This window comes from Harpia harpyja, chromosome 4 (assembly GCF_026419915.1).
Source record: "Harpia harpyja isolate bHarHar1 chromosome 4, bHarHar1 primary haplotype, whole genome shotgun sequence".
Lineage (NCBI taxonomy): Eukaryota > Metazoa > Chordata > Aves > Accipitriformes > Accipitridae > Harpia > Harpia harpyja.
The window spans coordinates 67,770,307-67,787,522 of NC_068943.1; the positions used below are offsets into that span (position 1 = coordinate 67,770,307).

A 17,216-nucleotide genomic window follows, 5' to 3' on the forward strand; every position below is an offset into this window, starting at 1 on the left:
ACTTCCCCCCCACACCCAGTGGGATGGGGGAGAAAATCGGGAAAAGAAGTAAAACTTGTGGGTTGAGATAAGAACGGTTTAACAGAATATAAAAAGAGGAAACTAATAATGATAACACTAATAAAGTGACAGCAGTAATGATAAAAGGATTGGAATATACAAATGATGCACAGTGTAATTGCTCACCACCTGCTGATCGACGCCCAGTTAATCCCCGAGTGGCGATCCCCCTGTCCCCACTCCCCCCAGCTTATATACTAGATGGGATGTCACATGGTATTGAATATTCCTTTGGCCACTTTGGGTCAGCTGCCCTGGCTGTGTCCTGTGCCAACTTCTTGTGCCCCTCCAGCCTTCTTGCTGGCTGGGCATCAGAAGCTGAAAAATACTCGACTTCAGACTAAACATTACTTAGCAACAACTGAAAACATCAGTGTGTTATCAACATTCTTCTCATACCTAGCTCAAAAACGTAGCACTGTACCAGCTACTAGGAAGACAATTAACTCTATCCCAGCTGAAACCAGGACAACCCCTTGTGGTGCTCTAAGATGTAACCTACAAATTCAGGCATTTGGCTATATGAAAGTGGCACAAGAACAGTTCCCAGAGCTTTTATGTTGAGAAAGAATGTATCTAAGTATTGACTAATGTCCACAGAGTGAAGATTTGGCGTACCCCTTCAAGGCAAATACAGTTTATAGTCTTGCTTAGGTGTTACTGATGTTTACCATCCTATCTACATACAAGATAAATGTTTTCTCCCAAGCCTGGCTGTACTTTTTGACCTACGCCAGCAGAGTAGTACTGGTAGTGCTTATAGGAGTGGACCAGAGTAAGTCATTTATGTGTTGACTTTCAGTGCCCTCCTGCAGTTCCTCCTCTGTCTCAAGCAGTGGTGCAGATGACCTCCCCATGTATTTCCATATAGATAATAATAGGGATAAATCGTACTGTTCTGCAGCACTAAGGGTAAGGCTTGTGTCTCCAGAAATCCCAGAAACAGACAGGGTGCCAGCCCCCGCTGCACCATGAATAAGCTATAGCTTTTCAGTGCAAATCAGGTTAGCTTGCAGTGAAAACATATCTTTACATGCTTGAGGACTATTTCCCTGTCAGGAAGCCCCAGAGTTAGAGAGAGATACTAATTTGCTTTTCAACTATGTATGTAAGGTATGGAATCACTTACGTTTGTGTATGTGCTTCATGTGAGGCTGGAATTTGAAATGAAAAGTAGTTTGGATGGCATTCATCCTGCCTCAGATGGTAGTTTGGCAGGGGGGCGGGGGATAAAAAAATAATTATCCCTGTATTTCTTGAGGAAACAGACCCAGGACCAACGGGGACTGAGAAGATGCATTTAATTGGCACGTTGCCCCTTGTTGCATGCTAACTGATGCAGGAGAAGAAACTTGCTTATCTAACTCGAGAAAGAAATGGGAAAACATCCATACAAAATAAAAATCCTACAGGAAATCCTCTTCCTCGGACCACTCAATCAGAGATGTACTTACAGTACAGAACAGGGACTGTGTATGTATGTATGCGTGCATGCATCTTGGATGCAGGAAGCCCATTTCCTGGCCTGAGATCATGGGAGACAGTACAATGATAGTCACATTTACTGCCTATTCTTGTAACAGGGCTACAACTTGATAATCTGTATGCCCCTGAAGAAAGAGTTTCTTCTGAGACAGAATGTGGGCTATTGGAAAGAATTCTTGTTGCTTTCTCTGGATTTTCAATAGGCTTTTGGAAATAGGTTCTTGCTACAGCCTTGCCAGGGCATGTACCATGCAGCGTTTTCACAAAATCTCACATGACTGTCTTATGCTAGCAACTAAAAGATGTTCATAAACAGCAAATACCACAAACATCAAAAAAAGATGGAGGACTAGATGTGGAAGTATTTGTGCCGATGTGGGAATGATGGTTGGCATTTTTTCCTTTAGCAACATATTTTCCATGCTGTATCTCAGAAAATCTGTTCTCTGGGCACTGATTGTATACTTTCTGCATAGAGGGCTTTCAAAATTAAGTAAAACCAAACAGAAAATGGCATCATCTCAAGGGTTTCTTCCCTCCACAATGTTTTGCTGTGAAGGAAAAGAAGACAGCAGTTTGTATCTTGGCACGAAGCAGATGCCACTTCAAAGCTCCACTGCAAGAGTATATGCAGACAGGGAGCAGAAGGCAATTTTAGCTCTTACTAGGTCAGAGAAAAATTAAAAATCGGAATTCTCTCAAGCTTCTCTTGGAAGAGCAAAACTAAAGACTGGAGAATATCCAGAATCTCACAGCACTCTGAGTCAGAGAATGGGTTTTAAGACTGCCTGAGGTTTGTAGCTGCTGAATATCACTAAGCAGTCTCTTTTGCAGGGGTAGGGAGGGAGGGATGGAAATGATGGTAACTGCTTTTTGAGGTAAACTGTTCTTATGGTTAGTGATACTGTTATTTGTATTGGGCTAAAAATGCAGATGTTTGTGGGATCCCTTGGACGAGTAAGATTTACTCAAGTAAATGAGGGCTGCATACAGTGTGATAAAGTCATGCTTTCTGACAGTTACACCTGAAGTCAGGGCAAGCTTTGCTTTTGACTGCAGCAGAGGAAAGATTTTGACATGGGATTTTTTTGAGTCTGCTGGAGCATGATGTCTGAGAGTGGAGCCCGCCTCACCTCAGACTTCCTCAGCTGGCAGTGACTGATAACCAATTCTACTCACAGTCAGGACTGACTTGTTTGTGTAATCGATCTCAATACATCCATGTATACAGGTGGAGAAACTGTTATTTCCGTTTTATTATTGCTTAATGTTATGAACAATATGTTGCTGTTAATGTTGAAATGTTATATATATTCACACTTTTGTATACAGACATATATATCTATATATCATATATATCACAGACATATGTTAAGATATATTTATTGACAGATATATATATACACACGCATTATTATATACACATATGACAGAAAAGACTTGTAGTAATAACATCAACTGGTCACTCAGCTTAAGAATGTCCACACGATGGTGGTACAGCTAACAGTATTTATCATATATGTGTTCCAGGATAGTACTAGTCATCTACTCCTGAGTGAGGAATAGGTAACAACTTGTAAGATCAGAGATTGCCAAAACGATGATCAGCAGGAATAGAGAGACAAAGGTGCACTTATGGGAGAAGCAAATGGGTAGCGTATTGTGGCAAGTTCTACTAGAATAAGAAGGAAGAGAAGAGAGGTAAGTCTGGAAGCCAAAGATAAGAAGTTTGAACTTCTTCAAGTGAAGGAGAAAGACCCAGATGATGAAGGCATGACAGAGGTCATGAGAGGAGGGAGCATGCCAAGCAGGACAATGGTGGAAGCACCAAATTGCGGTCCTTTCCCTGTGCTGAACTCAGGAGACTGAACTATTTCTAAGGTGACAAATAGTGATACCTATCCCAGGTGGTTCAGGTAGATGATAACTGTTTCTACAGTTGTCTATGCCATTAGCTCAGCAGCAGATGGCCAATACTCATAGCTTCACTTCTGTTGATTAGCTATTTTGAACCGTAAGTAGGCAATTCAACTAGAATTCCTATGCTTTGGGTTGTTTGTTTGTTTTATTTATCACAATTTTAGTGTGGGAAATTACACCTGAAAGGGTACATCAAATAAAACACTTAACAAATGTCAGATAATATGACTTTATCTTTCTATGCCGTAAGTTGCCTATCTATACAGTGATGATAACACCTTTGCATCTCACGTGGGCATCGAGGAGAAGAACATGCTGTCTTTTGTTCACTCAGTTGTTGGGGTGACATTTGGGAAAACTAGGAGTTTTCTGTTCAAATTAAGGTTTAGATTGTTCCTTAGATGAGGTCTGGGCCATAGAGTGGAAGGTAGGGTTAAAAATTTAGGCAAAGAAACCATTCATTGAACACAGTGCAGTCTGTATCCTAAATGAGGCAGGGATGGCAAAGGTAAAATATATAACAAGCAAATAAAATGTGTACCATCTGCACACCCATCAACCTTCATTCAAACACTTCCTGACTTCTGAATGCTTGACTTTGTAACTCTCTTATTTTAAGAGAGTTTACTGAAATATAACAGTAGTCAAATGTGATTAGCTCAACTGAGTGGTTTGAGACCCTTAAAGCTCAGTACAATTGGGCTGTGATAATCAAAATACTTGACTGTGTAAATGTGAAATGTATTGTATAGTCCAAAGTCTGTAATAAGCAATAAATTGTAATGATGAGTCCACCCTTGCTAAATAGCACCCAGTATAGGTTCAGAAGTAGACAGGCTACTCATTCCTTTTATACAAGGGGACATATTTTTGGTCACTTTGATTTAGATTAAAATTCTGCCTTTTTCTTTGTAGGAATTAAAATTATGATACTCATAGTGAATACTAGCATGATTTCTAATGTTCTTTCCATGGGCCAAATAATATTTTAAATAAATTATCTTTTCAAGCTGAATTAACTGAGCTTGATCGGTTTAAATAAAAACACCACTCATAGCTAGCATTTTAGATGATGAAGGATTGGGGCTTAAGCTTCTTATCTGTTCATAAATTTTCTAATCTGTGAAATGGAGATAGATATGGCTAAGGGATGTTATGAAACCTATGTAACATTAATAAAATGCTTTGAGGTCTTCCAATAAAAGTGTAAGGAGTTAATGTTGTTTAATGGCAATTGACATTTTCCATGATAATTAATTTGATAGAGTTGTTAATTCAGTGTTGTAGAACTGAAAAATCATCCTGAAAACTAGAGAGAGACATTGATGGGGGATCAGATTCAATGTTCTTGAAATTGATGGAAAGAACATCATTGTTTTCAAGTGGTATTGGATTAAGTCCCACAAATAAATATATGAGAGATCATCTCAATTCACTGTACTCAAGAAAACAGATGTAAAAAGGAAGCAGAGAGGACAAATAGTAGGAAGTAAATAATACTTCTGAAGCTGAAATAAGAGAATATTTATATTGACAGCAACAAAACAGGTATAAAGCATGTGCGTGAAGTGTTCATCCTTGGGGTCTACGTCAGAGGAGGTTTCACTCTGTGTGTAAATATACCTGCTTTCTAGAAAGATTAAGACTCTCCATCCATGCCTGCCCACATAGTCCTCTGACTTCATGGCCCCCCATCTCTTTTAAAGCTGTCTTTGTGGGACTGAGTGTTCACCTACGTGAAAAACTCTTTGCAAGAATAGGGCACGCTCCTGTGCTTTGTTTGCCCTGCCAATGTGTGACACACAGTTGAAAGGCATATACCTTCAAAAATAATGAGAAAAACTGGAAGAGCTCCTGAGTAATTTAGGATTGGCACCCAAGGCAGTCTAACCTGATCTGAGTTTGGGCTACCACACTCTTTCCAAGGAGGCTGGCTTATATTGGCAGTCTGCAGCCACACTCACGGGCTCCTTTATATTGTCAGATGTGATTTGAACACCATGAAAGTTTGACCTTTAATGGGCAGATCCCACAAAGTGCCTGAGTATATAAACACAGACCTAATGACAACTTACATGTTCTTGAGCCAGTACTGTGTTTGCATTCACAGGCTGTTGATCTCCCAGGCATGGGTAGCTTGAACTGGACTGGTGAAAATGGTTACTGCCCCCAGTTCTTCTGCCAGGAGTTGGTGCTAATTTGGTAGGGAAGTGCATCCCATGTGGAGCAGTTGCTGAATCCCCGCACTTTGCAGTGTGAGGAATAAACCTGGTGCTGTAAAATTGAGAAGTGCCAAATCTGTTTCATCTTCTGTTCACCCATCCCCTTCCCTGGCATAGAAGGGGAGTGGGAAGCTGTGAGCAGTGATGCCTTCAGGCGTCTCAGGTCAACCAGCCCGGTTGTGAATCAGTAGCCAGAGTTACCTGCTGCGGGGAAAGATGTTTTGCTGTGCGTGGAGGGTAACTTTCTTAGAAGAGCCAAACTGCCTCTCTCCATGCCTTCACGGGAGGCATCGCTTCACAGTATGGCTGTTCACTCCAACTGGGCTGGCGCAAGTGAGATTGACAAAACTTGTTGCAGTATTTAATCTGCATACAGCAATTAGACTGGCCCAAGAGAGTAATTGGATTACCAGAGTGTTTGAATTAGTTGAGGAGATAAATAACCCTATCCCATAGCATTAATAGGATGGAGTCCAGCACAGCTGAATGCCGCATGCCCTCAGCTTGAGCTCCAAACGTCATTTGGGTTTTGATGTCCGTTTGTAAACAGAATCAGGATGGGAGATTAACTTTTTCTAACAGTGAAGACAGGATTTTACAAGCGATGCTCACATTTTATGGGCCATGCACCATGGTTCCACGGATCATTGCAGTGACCTCTCAGATCACTGACCGAAATTGTATTGGTTTGGGGGTGGGGTGCAGTAGGGAGCTATTCTATTTTGCCATCTGTAAATGCTTTTCCCTATAAAACTATTCAGCATTTTTCCCATGGGAAGTAAACATAATAATTAAAATGCTTCATGTCACAGTCTTTTTTTGTGTGTTGTATGCTGCTTTTTTTTAACCTAAAAGCAGGATGCTGCATTTTTTTCCATGAAAGCAAACCAGCCTGGACAAGGATGTTATTGCCTTTTAGAACACAACTTTCTAGTGTCTGTTTAAGGTTATTTTTTTCCTTTAAGACTGTTTGCATGTGACAAAGTCTGCTCTGTGAGTTGCTTGCTCTGAGCAGGATTTGTCTCTCCCAACTCAAAACATCTACAAAGCAGATGGAGGTATCTCCAGCTGAGCTAGTCAACCCAGTCAATGGGAAAGAGGTGCTTTTACATGTTAAATGCCTATGCTAGGATGAGTTCAGTTTCACTCTGGAAGTACCTTTTTCCATTGACTATAAAAGAAGCCTCATGGAGCCTTGCTCAGCTGAAGATATTGGATCATACGAATATTAATATGAAATTGTGGGACAATATTTTCAGAGAGCATCCATGAAAACCCAGACCACTTTTCCTGCAGAATCAGAGGAAACAAGATTTCTCAGGGTTTCTATAAAATAAAAATCTTTTTCTACATTTTTCACAAGCATCAGCAGCATGAGAATAAATCTATTCTTAACTGTGCTTTTTCTTTAGTGTTGGAAAGGAAGATTTCGACAAGACAAAGCAGAGAGGAGCTGATAAGAAGGGGAGTGCTGAAGGAAATGCCTGAGCAAGGTGATAACACATTAACTAGAATTTAGCTCCTAAACGCTAAACATGGATGATAAAGCCACTATTGCGTTGTTTCCGTGTAGTATAAATAGGTATGAGAAGACAAAGCTGAGGAGTGTGAGAGGTAATTTGGGCCAGTCGACAAAGAACTAAAGTTGGAGTCGAGAGATTTGTATTCTGTAACTGCTCCTGCCATAGGTACACCATCTGACTTCTGGTCATATCCTTAAATATTTTGATGCTCCCTGTAAATTATGTGACTCCTGTGGTTCCTACTTATTGTTTGCCAGAATTTTTTGGAGTTAATGATTAACCTATTTTTTGAGTCAAGGTCTGCTGTCTAAAGCAACTGGAGTATAATATGAGAAATTTTGGCTGAAAAATTAGAGACTTTGAGACCCCAAGCAAATCAATAGCATCCATTTCAGGTATCAAAAAGTACCAGTGCTGGGATCGTACAGATCCCATCACTATCACACAGACCACATTCACAAATGGCACAAACATAAAACTGTGGGGAAGACACCACTTGTTTCAGAATGCTGTAAGGTTTAGTAACTGGTATTAACCAGAATTTGTGTTTTGAAACACATGAGTAAACCATGGTTAACACCTCTGTGCTGCATCTGGTTATGCTTTTAGTGGTATTCTTGCTGAAATTATTGATCTTCTATAAATCTAGATCAAATAGAAGTCAAGTGAGTAAAATGATTTTCTGTAGCTTAAAATTAAACCATTTGTCATTTTATCAAGGAGTCTAAGAATTCCATGATTTCCAAAAATATTTTTCTCCTAGAAGTTGTATTACTCTGCCTGAGCTGAAGAAGCATGAAAGTATCAATGTGTATGGTTCATATCGTACACATTGATATTTAGAAGTAAAGGCCTTGTTTGTTGACATGTGACATCACTTGTCTTTACAGTGTTTTGCTAATTACCAGACTATGACATTCAGCATAGCTGGCTTCTGAACTTGTCTCTGCCACTGTCTTTGACTTAAAACAAGAAATGTAAACTCTCTGTTCCTCAATTTGTCCATCTGTGAATTTGTTACATTTTTTGCTACGTGCTTTACTGGGGAGCTGCCTGACCTTGTCCATTGATGGTTGGAAATTGCATTTAGACTGCTGGGGCAGTTCATGAACTATGTTAACGTTTCAGGTTGGTTACAAATAGTCTGAACAGAAATACTATCATTTGTGCTAAAAGTATGTATGCTTTGGTCTTCAGTGTCCTTGACCCTCTATTCCATTCTTAAAAGGGCATGAGACTTTGGATCCCTTATGGAGATTGAGCAAAGTCAGAAAAGGACATAAAGATGAACAATTTTCTCCTCTTCCTCCTGTCTTAAGAAGGCCATCAATCCAGTCTGTGTTGCCTTCATCACGTTGTGCTTCATGTCTGATGAAAACTATAATTTTTAAGAAGCATTTTGAAAGAATACAGGATTGGTTTGAAGGTGCTAAAAATGGAGATATAGGAAACTCGGTGGTCAAGCAGTGTGAAGGTAGTTAGAAGGAATGACTATGGAGATGAAAGCTAGATGAGGAAATTACATGGAGTCTTGAAATGTGAGAAGTAAGAAATGTGAAGAAGTGACAGTATTTCACGCGGGATGAAGAACAAAGTGGAAAGTGGCAGGTGCCACTTGGAGGCAGGAGGTGTTTGCAGAACCATGACATGAATAAGAGGTGGGGGTGCCACATGTGGCGGCAGAGAGGAGAGAATGGATTTATGAACATCTGGAAGAGAGAAGCTGAAGAAACTCAAATGTTGCGGTAAGGTAAGAAGGAAACCTTGTGCCACTGTCAGCTATAGTGAATCAGACAAGGTTAAGAAAGGAGAACGTAGTTTTTACAGATCAAGTTGAAGTTAGTGTGTGGGTGAGAATGAAGCCATCAGCTTAACCCATGGAGCACCCCAAGGTGGTAAGAGAGAGGCTGCGTAACTGTTGAAACCGGGGAAGGGCCAAACATCCAGGTCTGATAGCACACAGCAAGGAAGAGAAGGAGAAGAAGAGAATGGAATTACCACAGTTAATGAAGAATTAGTGGGAGGAACCGGAAGAGATGCCAGGTAGATTTGCATAATTTTTGGATGGACAGCAAGAGAATCCTGCAGAAGTAAAGCAATCATCTACGTGAACTGCAAGTGGGGTGAGAGCAGTAGAAGGATTACAAGCCTTAGAAATTACCAGAGAAGAAAATCAGCAACTTTAAAATGCATGGAACAGAGAACAGAAATCAGTAAATAAGGGAAGAGAGAAAGCTGCGAGCCAGCAAGACTATGTAGCATTTTTTAGGAATATAGAGACAAATAAGGAAGAGAAAGAAGTTTTTTTCAGGATTAAACCCCCCCCCCCCCCCCAGCTGAGGTAGTCTGGGTAAGTGAGTAAAATATCATCAGAGCTGGGAAAGAATTTGACTTGCAGAATTTAATAATGGTATGATACATGATACAGGAAGACTTCACCTTGGTTCTTAAGACTGGATAATGACTTTGTGACCTATTTTATTCATTAACTGGGCACGCATATTCTAAGAACTGTCTGAATTCCTGGCTGATTTACCTGCTGGGATGCACCACAGTAGTCCTGCAATTCTGCCCCCTCATTGTCCAGGTTTGGGGCATATTGGAACACATTGCAGCTCTGTTGTGGTCCATGCACACATTTCTTTCTTTGCTGTGTAAACCAAGAAGCAGAGAGGAAGAGAACGGGATGCTAATGTGTACAGACACGAAGCTGGACCTGAAAACTCACATGCGCTTCCAGGCCCACTACTGCAGAGGTGTCCACCCGAAGCCTATGGAAGCCCATAGAGTTCCTTTACAGAGTTACTTTTCAGAGCAGATCTGCAGCCTGATGTTTCACATTTCAGTAAGTCTTTCTGCTTTGCTTCCATGGAAACTTGAAGGCAGAGGGATGCTGTGTGTTGTTAGTAGGTGCTAAGGAAGCAGTTAAACTAGGCACTAGCTTTTTAATTTTCATTTCAGATGGTGATGTAACAGTAAATTTTGAAACTTCAAATGGACACACCATAGCCATTGGTGAAGAAACCATACAGGAAGAAAATGTGGTAAAAGCCAGTGGAGATAACAGTACTTTATCAGAGAAAGCATCAGCATTGGAAGGAAAAAAAGAAGATCAAAAAGGTAAATGAACACATTCACAAATTGTTTTTCACCTACTTAAAATACTAACATGTTCTTCCATTAGCACCAATACATGCTGTGAGTTCTGTTCTGCCGTAAGGATGCCAGCAGAACCTGCTGAGAAGATAAGACTTGTGAAACACCAGTATTTTGTCACTGGTAGGCATTCCTTTTGCTGTGGATGTTGTAAGGTCATAAAGAGAAGCATAGTCTGAGCATGAAAATGCATGCAGGGATGTTTGATTTCTAAATTCAGTGTGAGCCTTTCCTTGTAGCCATGGGCAAGCTTTGGTTTCAGGTTTTCCTTTTGTGAAAGAAGACACGAAGTGCATATGCATCACCTTGCAATATCATTGTAGAAGTGACTCATGGGTTGAATATTCAGCAGTGTTTAAGCCACTTAAAAACCGTATATCATTTTGAAAGTAACTTCAGCAACTCATTCCTATTGGTTTTCATTAAATCTTAAACACTTGCAGTCCAGCTCTTTGGAAATATTCAAGGAGCTGTATCACTACCGCAAACTGAACTTAGTTCATTTGTGGAAAATGTGCTTTATGACTATAGGGTTTTCTACAGATCAGTTGCCATAAATACTGCTAAACATTTAGCAGTCCCAGAGCCTATATTAATTTTGTTACCTTCACTCAGCTCTACCTTGGTAACAAGAGTTTGACTGAGTAAGGGAAAAGTAAGGATTAATGTGGAATCACAGGATTTGGACCAGTTTTATTTTCTTTCTCTAGCATCTTGAATAATGCATCACGTCTTTTCCCTGTCAAAAAGTGTTCTTAAATGCTACTTCATTTATTGGATTTTCCTAGAGGAAAGAGCAAGGATACAAAAGATCAAGAACTTCATGGCTGACTGTTAGACTGAGCTGCCTTTCCAATGTCTTCTAGTAACCTCTACCTAGTGACGAATGAGCCTCTGGAGGTTGAGAGGGTCAGTTCGGCTAACACAAAAATTTGAATTCTTCTCTGAGCTGTGTAAATCACTTGACTATGTAAAAAGTGGCTAGATGTCCAAGGACAACTGCCTTTCTTGTGAGATTTCTAGTACTTCCTGTCTCCCAACAAGACAGAAATACAAGATTAGCCTTTTTCATGACAGTTGAATACATCTATCTTTTGGTGCCAACTAGAACCAGATGTGTATTGGGTTAGGGGAAAAGAGTTATAAAAGCCATGAAAAACTCCTTTAAAATGGCTCAGGTTAACTTTGGGGTTAGATCAGACCACTTACTATTTTATGCATCCCTAAATACAGCCTTTTGGAACTGTCAGGTCTTGGAAGTTTTCCTAAGGTACAGAGTTCTTTTAGAAATACACATTTCTAACTATGTTGAAGTCCCCTCTATCTGACTTTGCAGAAAGTAGAACTCCAATGAAGCAGGAAGGGTTCAATATCTATTTCAAACACATTATTACACTCTGCACTCCCTATGTATTGTGTTGACCTTACAGGGAGAAATTAAAAATGATTTCTGTACAGGAGTAGACTCAGTACAGAAGAATATATAGCTAACACTCCAGTCCCTATCAGAAAATGAAGTATATATGGAGGAAGGAGAAGGAAAACAAAAAATGAGCAAACTTGGTATTCTAGGCTTCATAGAATGTCAATATGACCATATAGAAGATGCAAAACACTTCAAGTATACTTTCCTCTTACATCTAAACATGAACTTCTTCTACACGTAAATATCTTGAGTCCCCTGAAAAGGAACAAGGCAGATTTATTGCAGAGGAATAGTCTGCCCAAAAAAGGTGTTAAGGCTCAATTCCACACATTAGCAACGGTGTTACACAGTGCAAATCCAGTACAACTCGCTGGATAGTCATTGTGAATACACTTCAGTTATTCTTTACTTTATAGCACATTAAGCAAGAAGGTCAGCCAGTCTGTTGAACTCAGTGGAAGATTAAGGCCCACTGCATCTCACGAGTGCATCTCACCTGACAGGTTAATCCTGGGTGATTTTTTATGGCAGATGCAGTAGGTATGCATTACACCCACACCCACTGGCAGAGCAAGGAATTAGCAACCGCAGAGTGGAGGTTTGCTAATGCTCACAGAGCATGAAAATCAGAGCTGAAGCAGGAATACCTAGCTCACTGTCTTCTGCTCAGACCATAGAACATGCTGGTACTTCAGATCACAACCCTCCATCATGAGGACTGAGATAGGTGGCGTGAATACTAGCCGGACAGTTGGGAGCAATGGATGCACGGAGTTCATCTTTAGTGAGACTAATGTTAGGTTTTTTAGAGTCATGAGCTCTTGTGTGTAGATCTTGAAGGAGGTTATATACACTTTCCATGTTTATAAGACCTGAAGACAGGATTGATTCCTGCTGTTTAGTAGCATGGTGTGCTGCAGTTCCAACTCTGGCTGAATCAAAATATTCAAAAAAATGCATCTCAGCCCCTGAAAGTTACAAGGTTATTTTAAAATGCTTTTATAAAATGGTGGTGGTCTTTACTTGCTCTTTTGTTCAAGTGGTCTTGAAAATGGCTTTCTCATATAAATATGATGACTGTTGGAGCCGGAAGCTTAAAAAGGACAAGTGATACAGCCACGTTGTGGTAATATGGTGAGAGTTGGCAGCAATGCGTGGTAGAATGTGGAATATGTTATGAGTTAAAAGAAGTTAAAGGAAAAAAGTTGTTTCAGCGTAAGCCACAGAAATACAGTATCAACAGGGCAAACAATAGGCTCAGCCATGCAGTGTAAAAATGAGTTAGGCAGAAGCAAGTGAAGAAGTTGACCCCTGAAAGCTGTTCCCTGTGCTGCCAGGCAGTTCCATAAACCGTGTACCCATCTGCTGCCTGTCAGCTCACAGGTGCCTTTCGTATTTGGTGAAATAATTCCCTTTGGCAATTTAATAGTGTAACTGTTACTGTTTGTAGTAATGATGAGGTGTCAGTCATCCAAGCAGGGTGTTTAAAAGGAAATTTCTACTTTATGGCAGGATAATAAGCTGGTGTTCCTATGCCATTTATAGTAGACTGATCCTCTCAGGTTTTCTGATGTCCTTCAGTGAAGGAAACAGTTTGTAGTCCTGTTTCCAAATGAATTCATGGGATACATGCACATAATGTTTTTTCTCCACGGGACAACCCTAATATCAGAGCTGGCAAAGGTTCCAGGTCTTAGTATGTTGGGTTCAGACGTTCTTTCCTCTATAGTTCGTCTGATCTCCCTTAAATCTGCCATTAAATTTAATCTTTTCTTTTTCTCATGGGTAACAAAAAAAAAAAGGTTGGAGGCACAAGCTCTGGTCTTATGAGCATGCACCATTTGCTGACCAATGCTTTAGTTTGTCTATCAAGGAATGTTCTTCAGAGTCAAATTTTCTATGTTCCTTGTCTCAGAGGTCTTTGCTTTATTTCCCCAAAGTGGAACAAAACCTGTTGAATTTATGATAGTAACCCTCATCTTCCAGGGTCTCAGACAAGAGCCTGCTTTCTCTCAGAAGACTAATCCTGCAAACCATTCACTGTGAGAGACAAGGCAGACTTTCTCTTGTGTGCCTAGCTGGCTTCCTACACTCCTGAGCTCTGTAGATCATTGATACGAGCACCATACATAAAAGGGTTTTTCTTTCGCCTGACTCCCAAATAATCTCTCACTCCATCTGAGTTATTTGCTGGCTAAAAGCAATTCTTCTAAGAATAGTATATCTTCGATTCATCACCTGAACAGTGTAAATGAGGCTGAATCCAAATCTTCTTGAAAAGAAAGCTACTCTAGATAAAGCTGTATTTGGGCAGAGCCTGGCCACTAAGTCAGCCAGGCTGGCTGATGCCAGTAGGCTGACGTGAGAGGCATGGGCTTTCACCCGTAAAAGTTGAGTGGTAGAGGAAAGCTTGTGATTTGTAAAGCTGCTATATTTTTTTCTTTCATAGGAAAGAGATCCTAATGTGACTCCAGAAATATGATTGTAGATGTGATTTTAATGAACTAACCATTGAATTATTTGAGCATATCTATACAGAAAATGTAAGGGAATGTAGAAGCCTACACGCATTTCAATTTCCAAGTCTCCCATAGACCAAGAAATGGTAAAAGCATGCAGCTGACAGTGAAGATGTTTTAGGTATTTTCTCTTGATTTAACAGCTTACCTTTTATGCTGAAGTTGGATAGTTAGCAATGTAAAATGACAGGCAGTAGGGTTTTTTCCTTTCTTATCTTGGAACCAACGCAAAATATATGAATGTAGTTGCTTTAGGTCAGATGTTACACCTGTCCCTTTCTCCCCTCTCCTGTTTTCTACACTGTTACAAGACCTTTTGCACATGGTGCTGTTGTCTGCAGATGTACAGATCTGCTCATCCATCTTCAAGAAGGATGAATTCGAAACTGCAGAGAGCTGTGAAAAGCATCGTGAGACAGCTGTTCTTGTTCAGCCTAGCAAAATGGAGCCTGAGAGAGCCTGAGTGCGTTTGATGAATGTAACAAGTTGGTATGTAGCCAGGAGAGAGCACAAGTAGAAAGGAATAAACAGTGGCTTGAAATGCATTTAGACTGGAAATTAAAGGAAGCTTTCTAACTATTAGAATGGGTCTTTTCTTGAACAGAATTTTAGTAGCAATAGCTGTAACAAAAAATGGAGCTGGTTAAATCTGAAGTTTATGAAGGGATTTGTATGAGTTGACCACCTGCATCAGCACAGTCAATGAGTCCAAAAAAGAGACAAAAGACACCTTGTCTTGCCCTGTCTCCCATGTTTCTGAATGACAGCTTCCTGGGTTTTGTTTAATCAAAACACAGCTCTCTGCATAGGCTGGAAAGGAAACTCATGATTCCCAAAACTCTTACTGAGTTTCATTTTGCAGGGTGTCATCCTGCAAAAGACAACAAATCGTATGTTATTTCCAACTTCCATTTTACATAGTGTTACTCCACTGAGTTGTGCTCATCTTCCAGGAGAAGGGTGCTTTGCAGTTGATGTAGATTATATGCTTGTGCTGCAGCGCTACTGGTTTTCCATGAGCTATCTTCATGTCACTGCTGTAGCTGTAGAAACAAAAATACCAGTACTGTATAACAAAAAGTAAAGAAAAAATTATTGTATTATACAACCCAGTCATGTATGGCTTCTGAAACTATGCCTAGGAATTTCATAGATCCATTTGGTCCAGAGTTTGCAAAAGGACCCACATTAGCTTCCAAAATAAGTCATCTGATTTTCCAGTGCATATGGCACACTGGCATCTCTCTGAAAGTCTTTGAGCCTTGATGAGTCTCTGTAAGAGCTGTTGTATACTGAGTACTTTGTAACCCTGACTATCATTTAGGTGTTTACATAAGAACACAGCTTTCTTAAGAGTCTGGCCCCAATCACAATTTCTGGGAACAAGAAAAGCTGGTCTCAAAGTGAGCTTTCTTGAAAACCTGGCCTTTGGAAAATTTATTCTAAACATAAACATATTATTGATCCAAATGCTTAATGAGACATTAACGTCTGCTTTGCTTTCCTATGTAAAGAGTAATTTATAGACAGATTGCTTTTACAGCAGATGTCTTGATCAAGGCAGCAGTGAATAAAAGATATTCCTATCTGATGATCTTTTGGAGACCTTTTGTTAAAAGGTCAGTTTGTGATGAACAGATGTCTACATTAAGAAAAACAACAGCAATAAAAGTATATTGCAGCTGGTACTGAGGGACCTGGGGGATTGGCTTGAACAAATAGATGGGTCTGAACTGATTCAGATGCCTCCTTGTTTTGGCAAAAGGTGCAAAAGAAAGAGCAGGCATGAAGACCAAGGGTCCATATTCACACCGAATCATGTTAGGGAGGTACAATTATGACATAATTGTATCTCAAGCCATTTACAGACATCAAACCATCCCTGTCACTGTTCAAGATCAAGCCACTGTTGCTGTTATTAGTTATTTGTATTACTACAGTACTTATGTATATACCAGCAATTTATTGTAGTGTCTTACATAAATGCAGAAAACCACAAAAAAGTTCCAATGGACTTGCAGTAAAAGGGAGGACACTGTGGTTAGGCACCAAAAAACAAGAGGGGACCAGACCAGGATAACAAGCACAATGCCGGCAGCCTAAAAATAGTCAGCTTTGGCATTGCAGCAGAGGGGAATTTGAAGGAGGACAGTCGGTGAATGTTCAGAAAGCCTGAGGGGCAGCAGAGGAAAAGCAATGAAAAGCATCTGCTTCAAAACTTGGCTTGTCGCTGGCAAAAGCTGGTGTAATGGACTGGTCAGGGAGGAACTGGAAATCTGTATCTCAAGAGTACATGAGAAACAATAGTTTGGGCAAGATCAGACTGACACTGAGGGCAGTCAAGTTTATATCTGATGAGATAAAAAGATTAACAAAGATAAAAATGACAAAGCTAATTAAGATGCCAAGAGGGTCGATATGGTCCAAGGCAATCATCTTCACCTCAGCTTTTCTTATGGCTATGAGCAAAAAGAAGATTCATTGGTCAAGGCCAAGAAAAGGGCATGTACATGATCAAGGGGAAGTCAAGACTTGATGAGAACTAAGTATCTGAGCAGATAGGATGCTGCTGTGCAGAAAGAGTCTGCCAGTTTTTGATGTGATGTACATAACAGTATGGAAAGAGCTGTCCTAGATAAAGATGATATCCCAGTGATGGCAAGGTATTTCAGTTATAATCAAAGTTATATAAATTGCCAGTTTTAATCACAACTGAATTCTGCAAGCAAGAACTTCGATATGAATGAACTGTTCCAATTTTGGTTTTCATTTATAGTTTTTAGTTATTTCTCTAAAGAAAATTTGAAAATTATTAGTCGGTTGTCACTAAGATGTGATTATTTGCAACTAAGTAAAGTTTTAGCCTTATATTTTGTACTGTTTTTATGAATCAGAAGATAAATTC

General features: G+C 40.0%; 1 protein-coding gene across 3 annotated transcripts in view; it reads left to right on the forward strand.

Moving 5' to 3' along the window:
• PHACTR2 (phosphatase and actin regulator 2) overlaps window positions 1-17,216 on the forward strand; it is a 144,727-nt gene that overhangs the window by 95,780 nt on the left and 31,731 nt on the right. For all 3 annotated transcript variants that reach the window (XM_052784577.1, XM_052784579.1, XM_052784578.1), the window contains exons 3-4: window positions 7,100-7,180; window positions 10,172-10,330. In XM_052784577.1, the coding sequence (XP_052640537.1) occupies window positions 7,100-7,180; window positions 10,172-10,330 (240 nt within the window). The remainder of the gene's footprint in view (window positions 1-7,099; window positions 7,181-10,171; window positions 10,331-17,216) is intronic.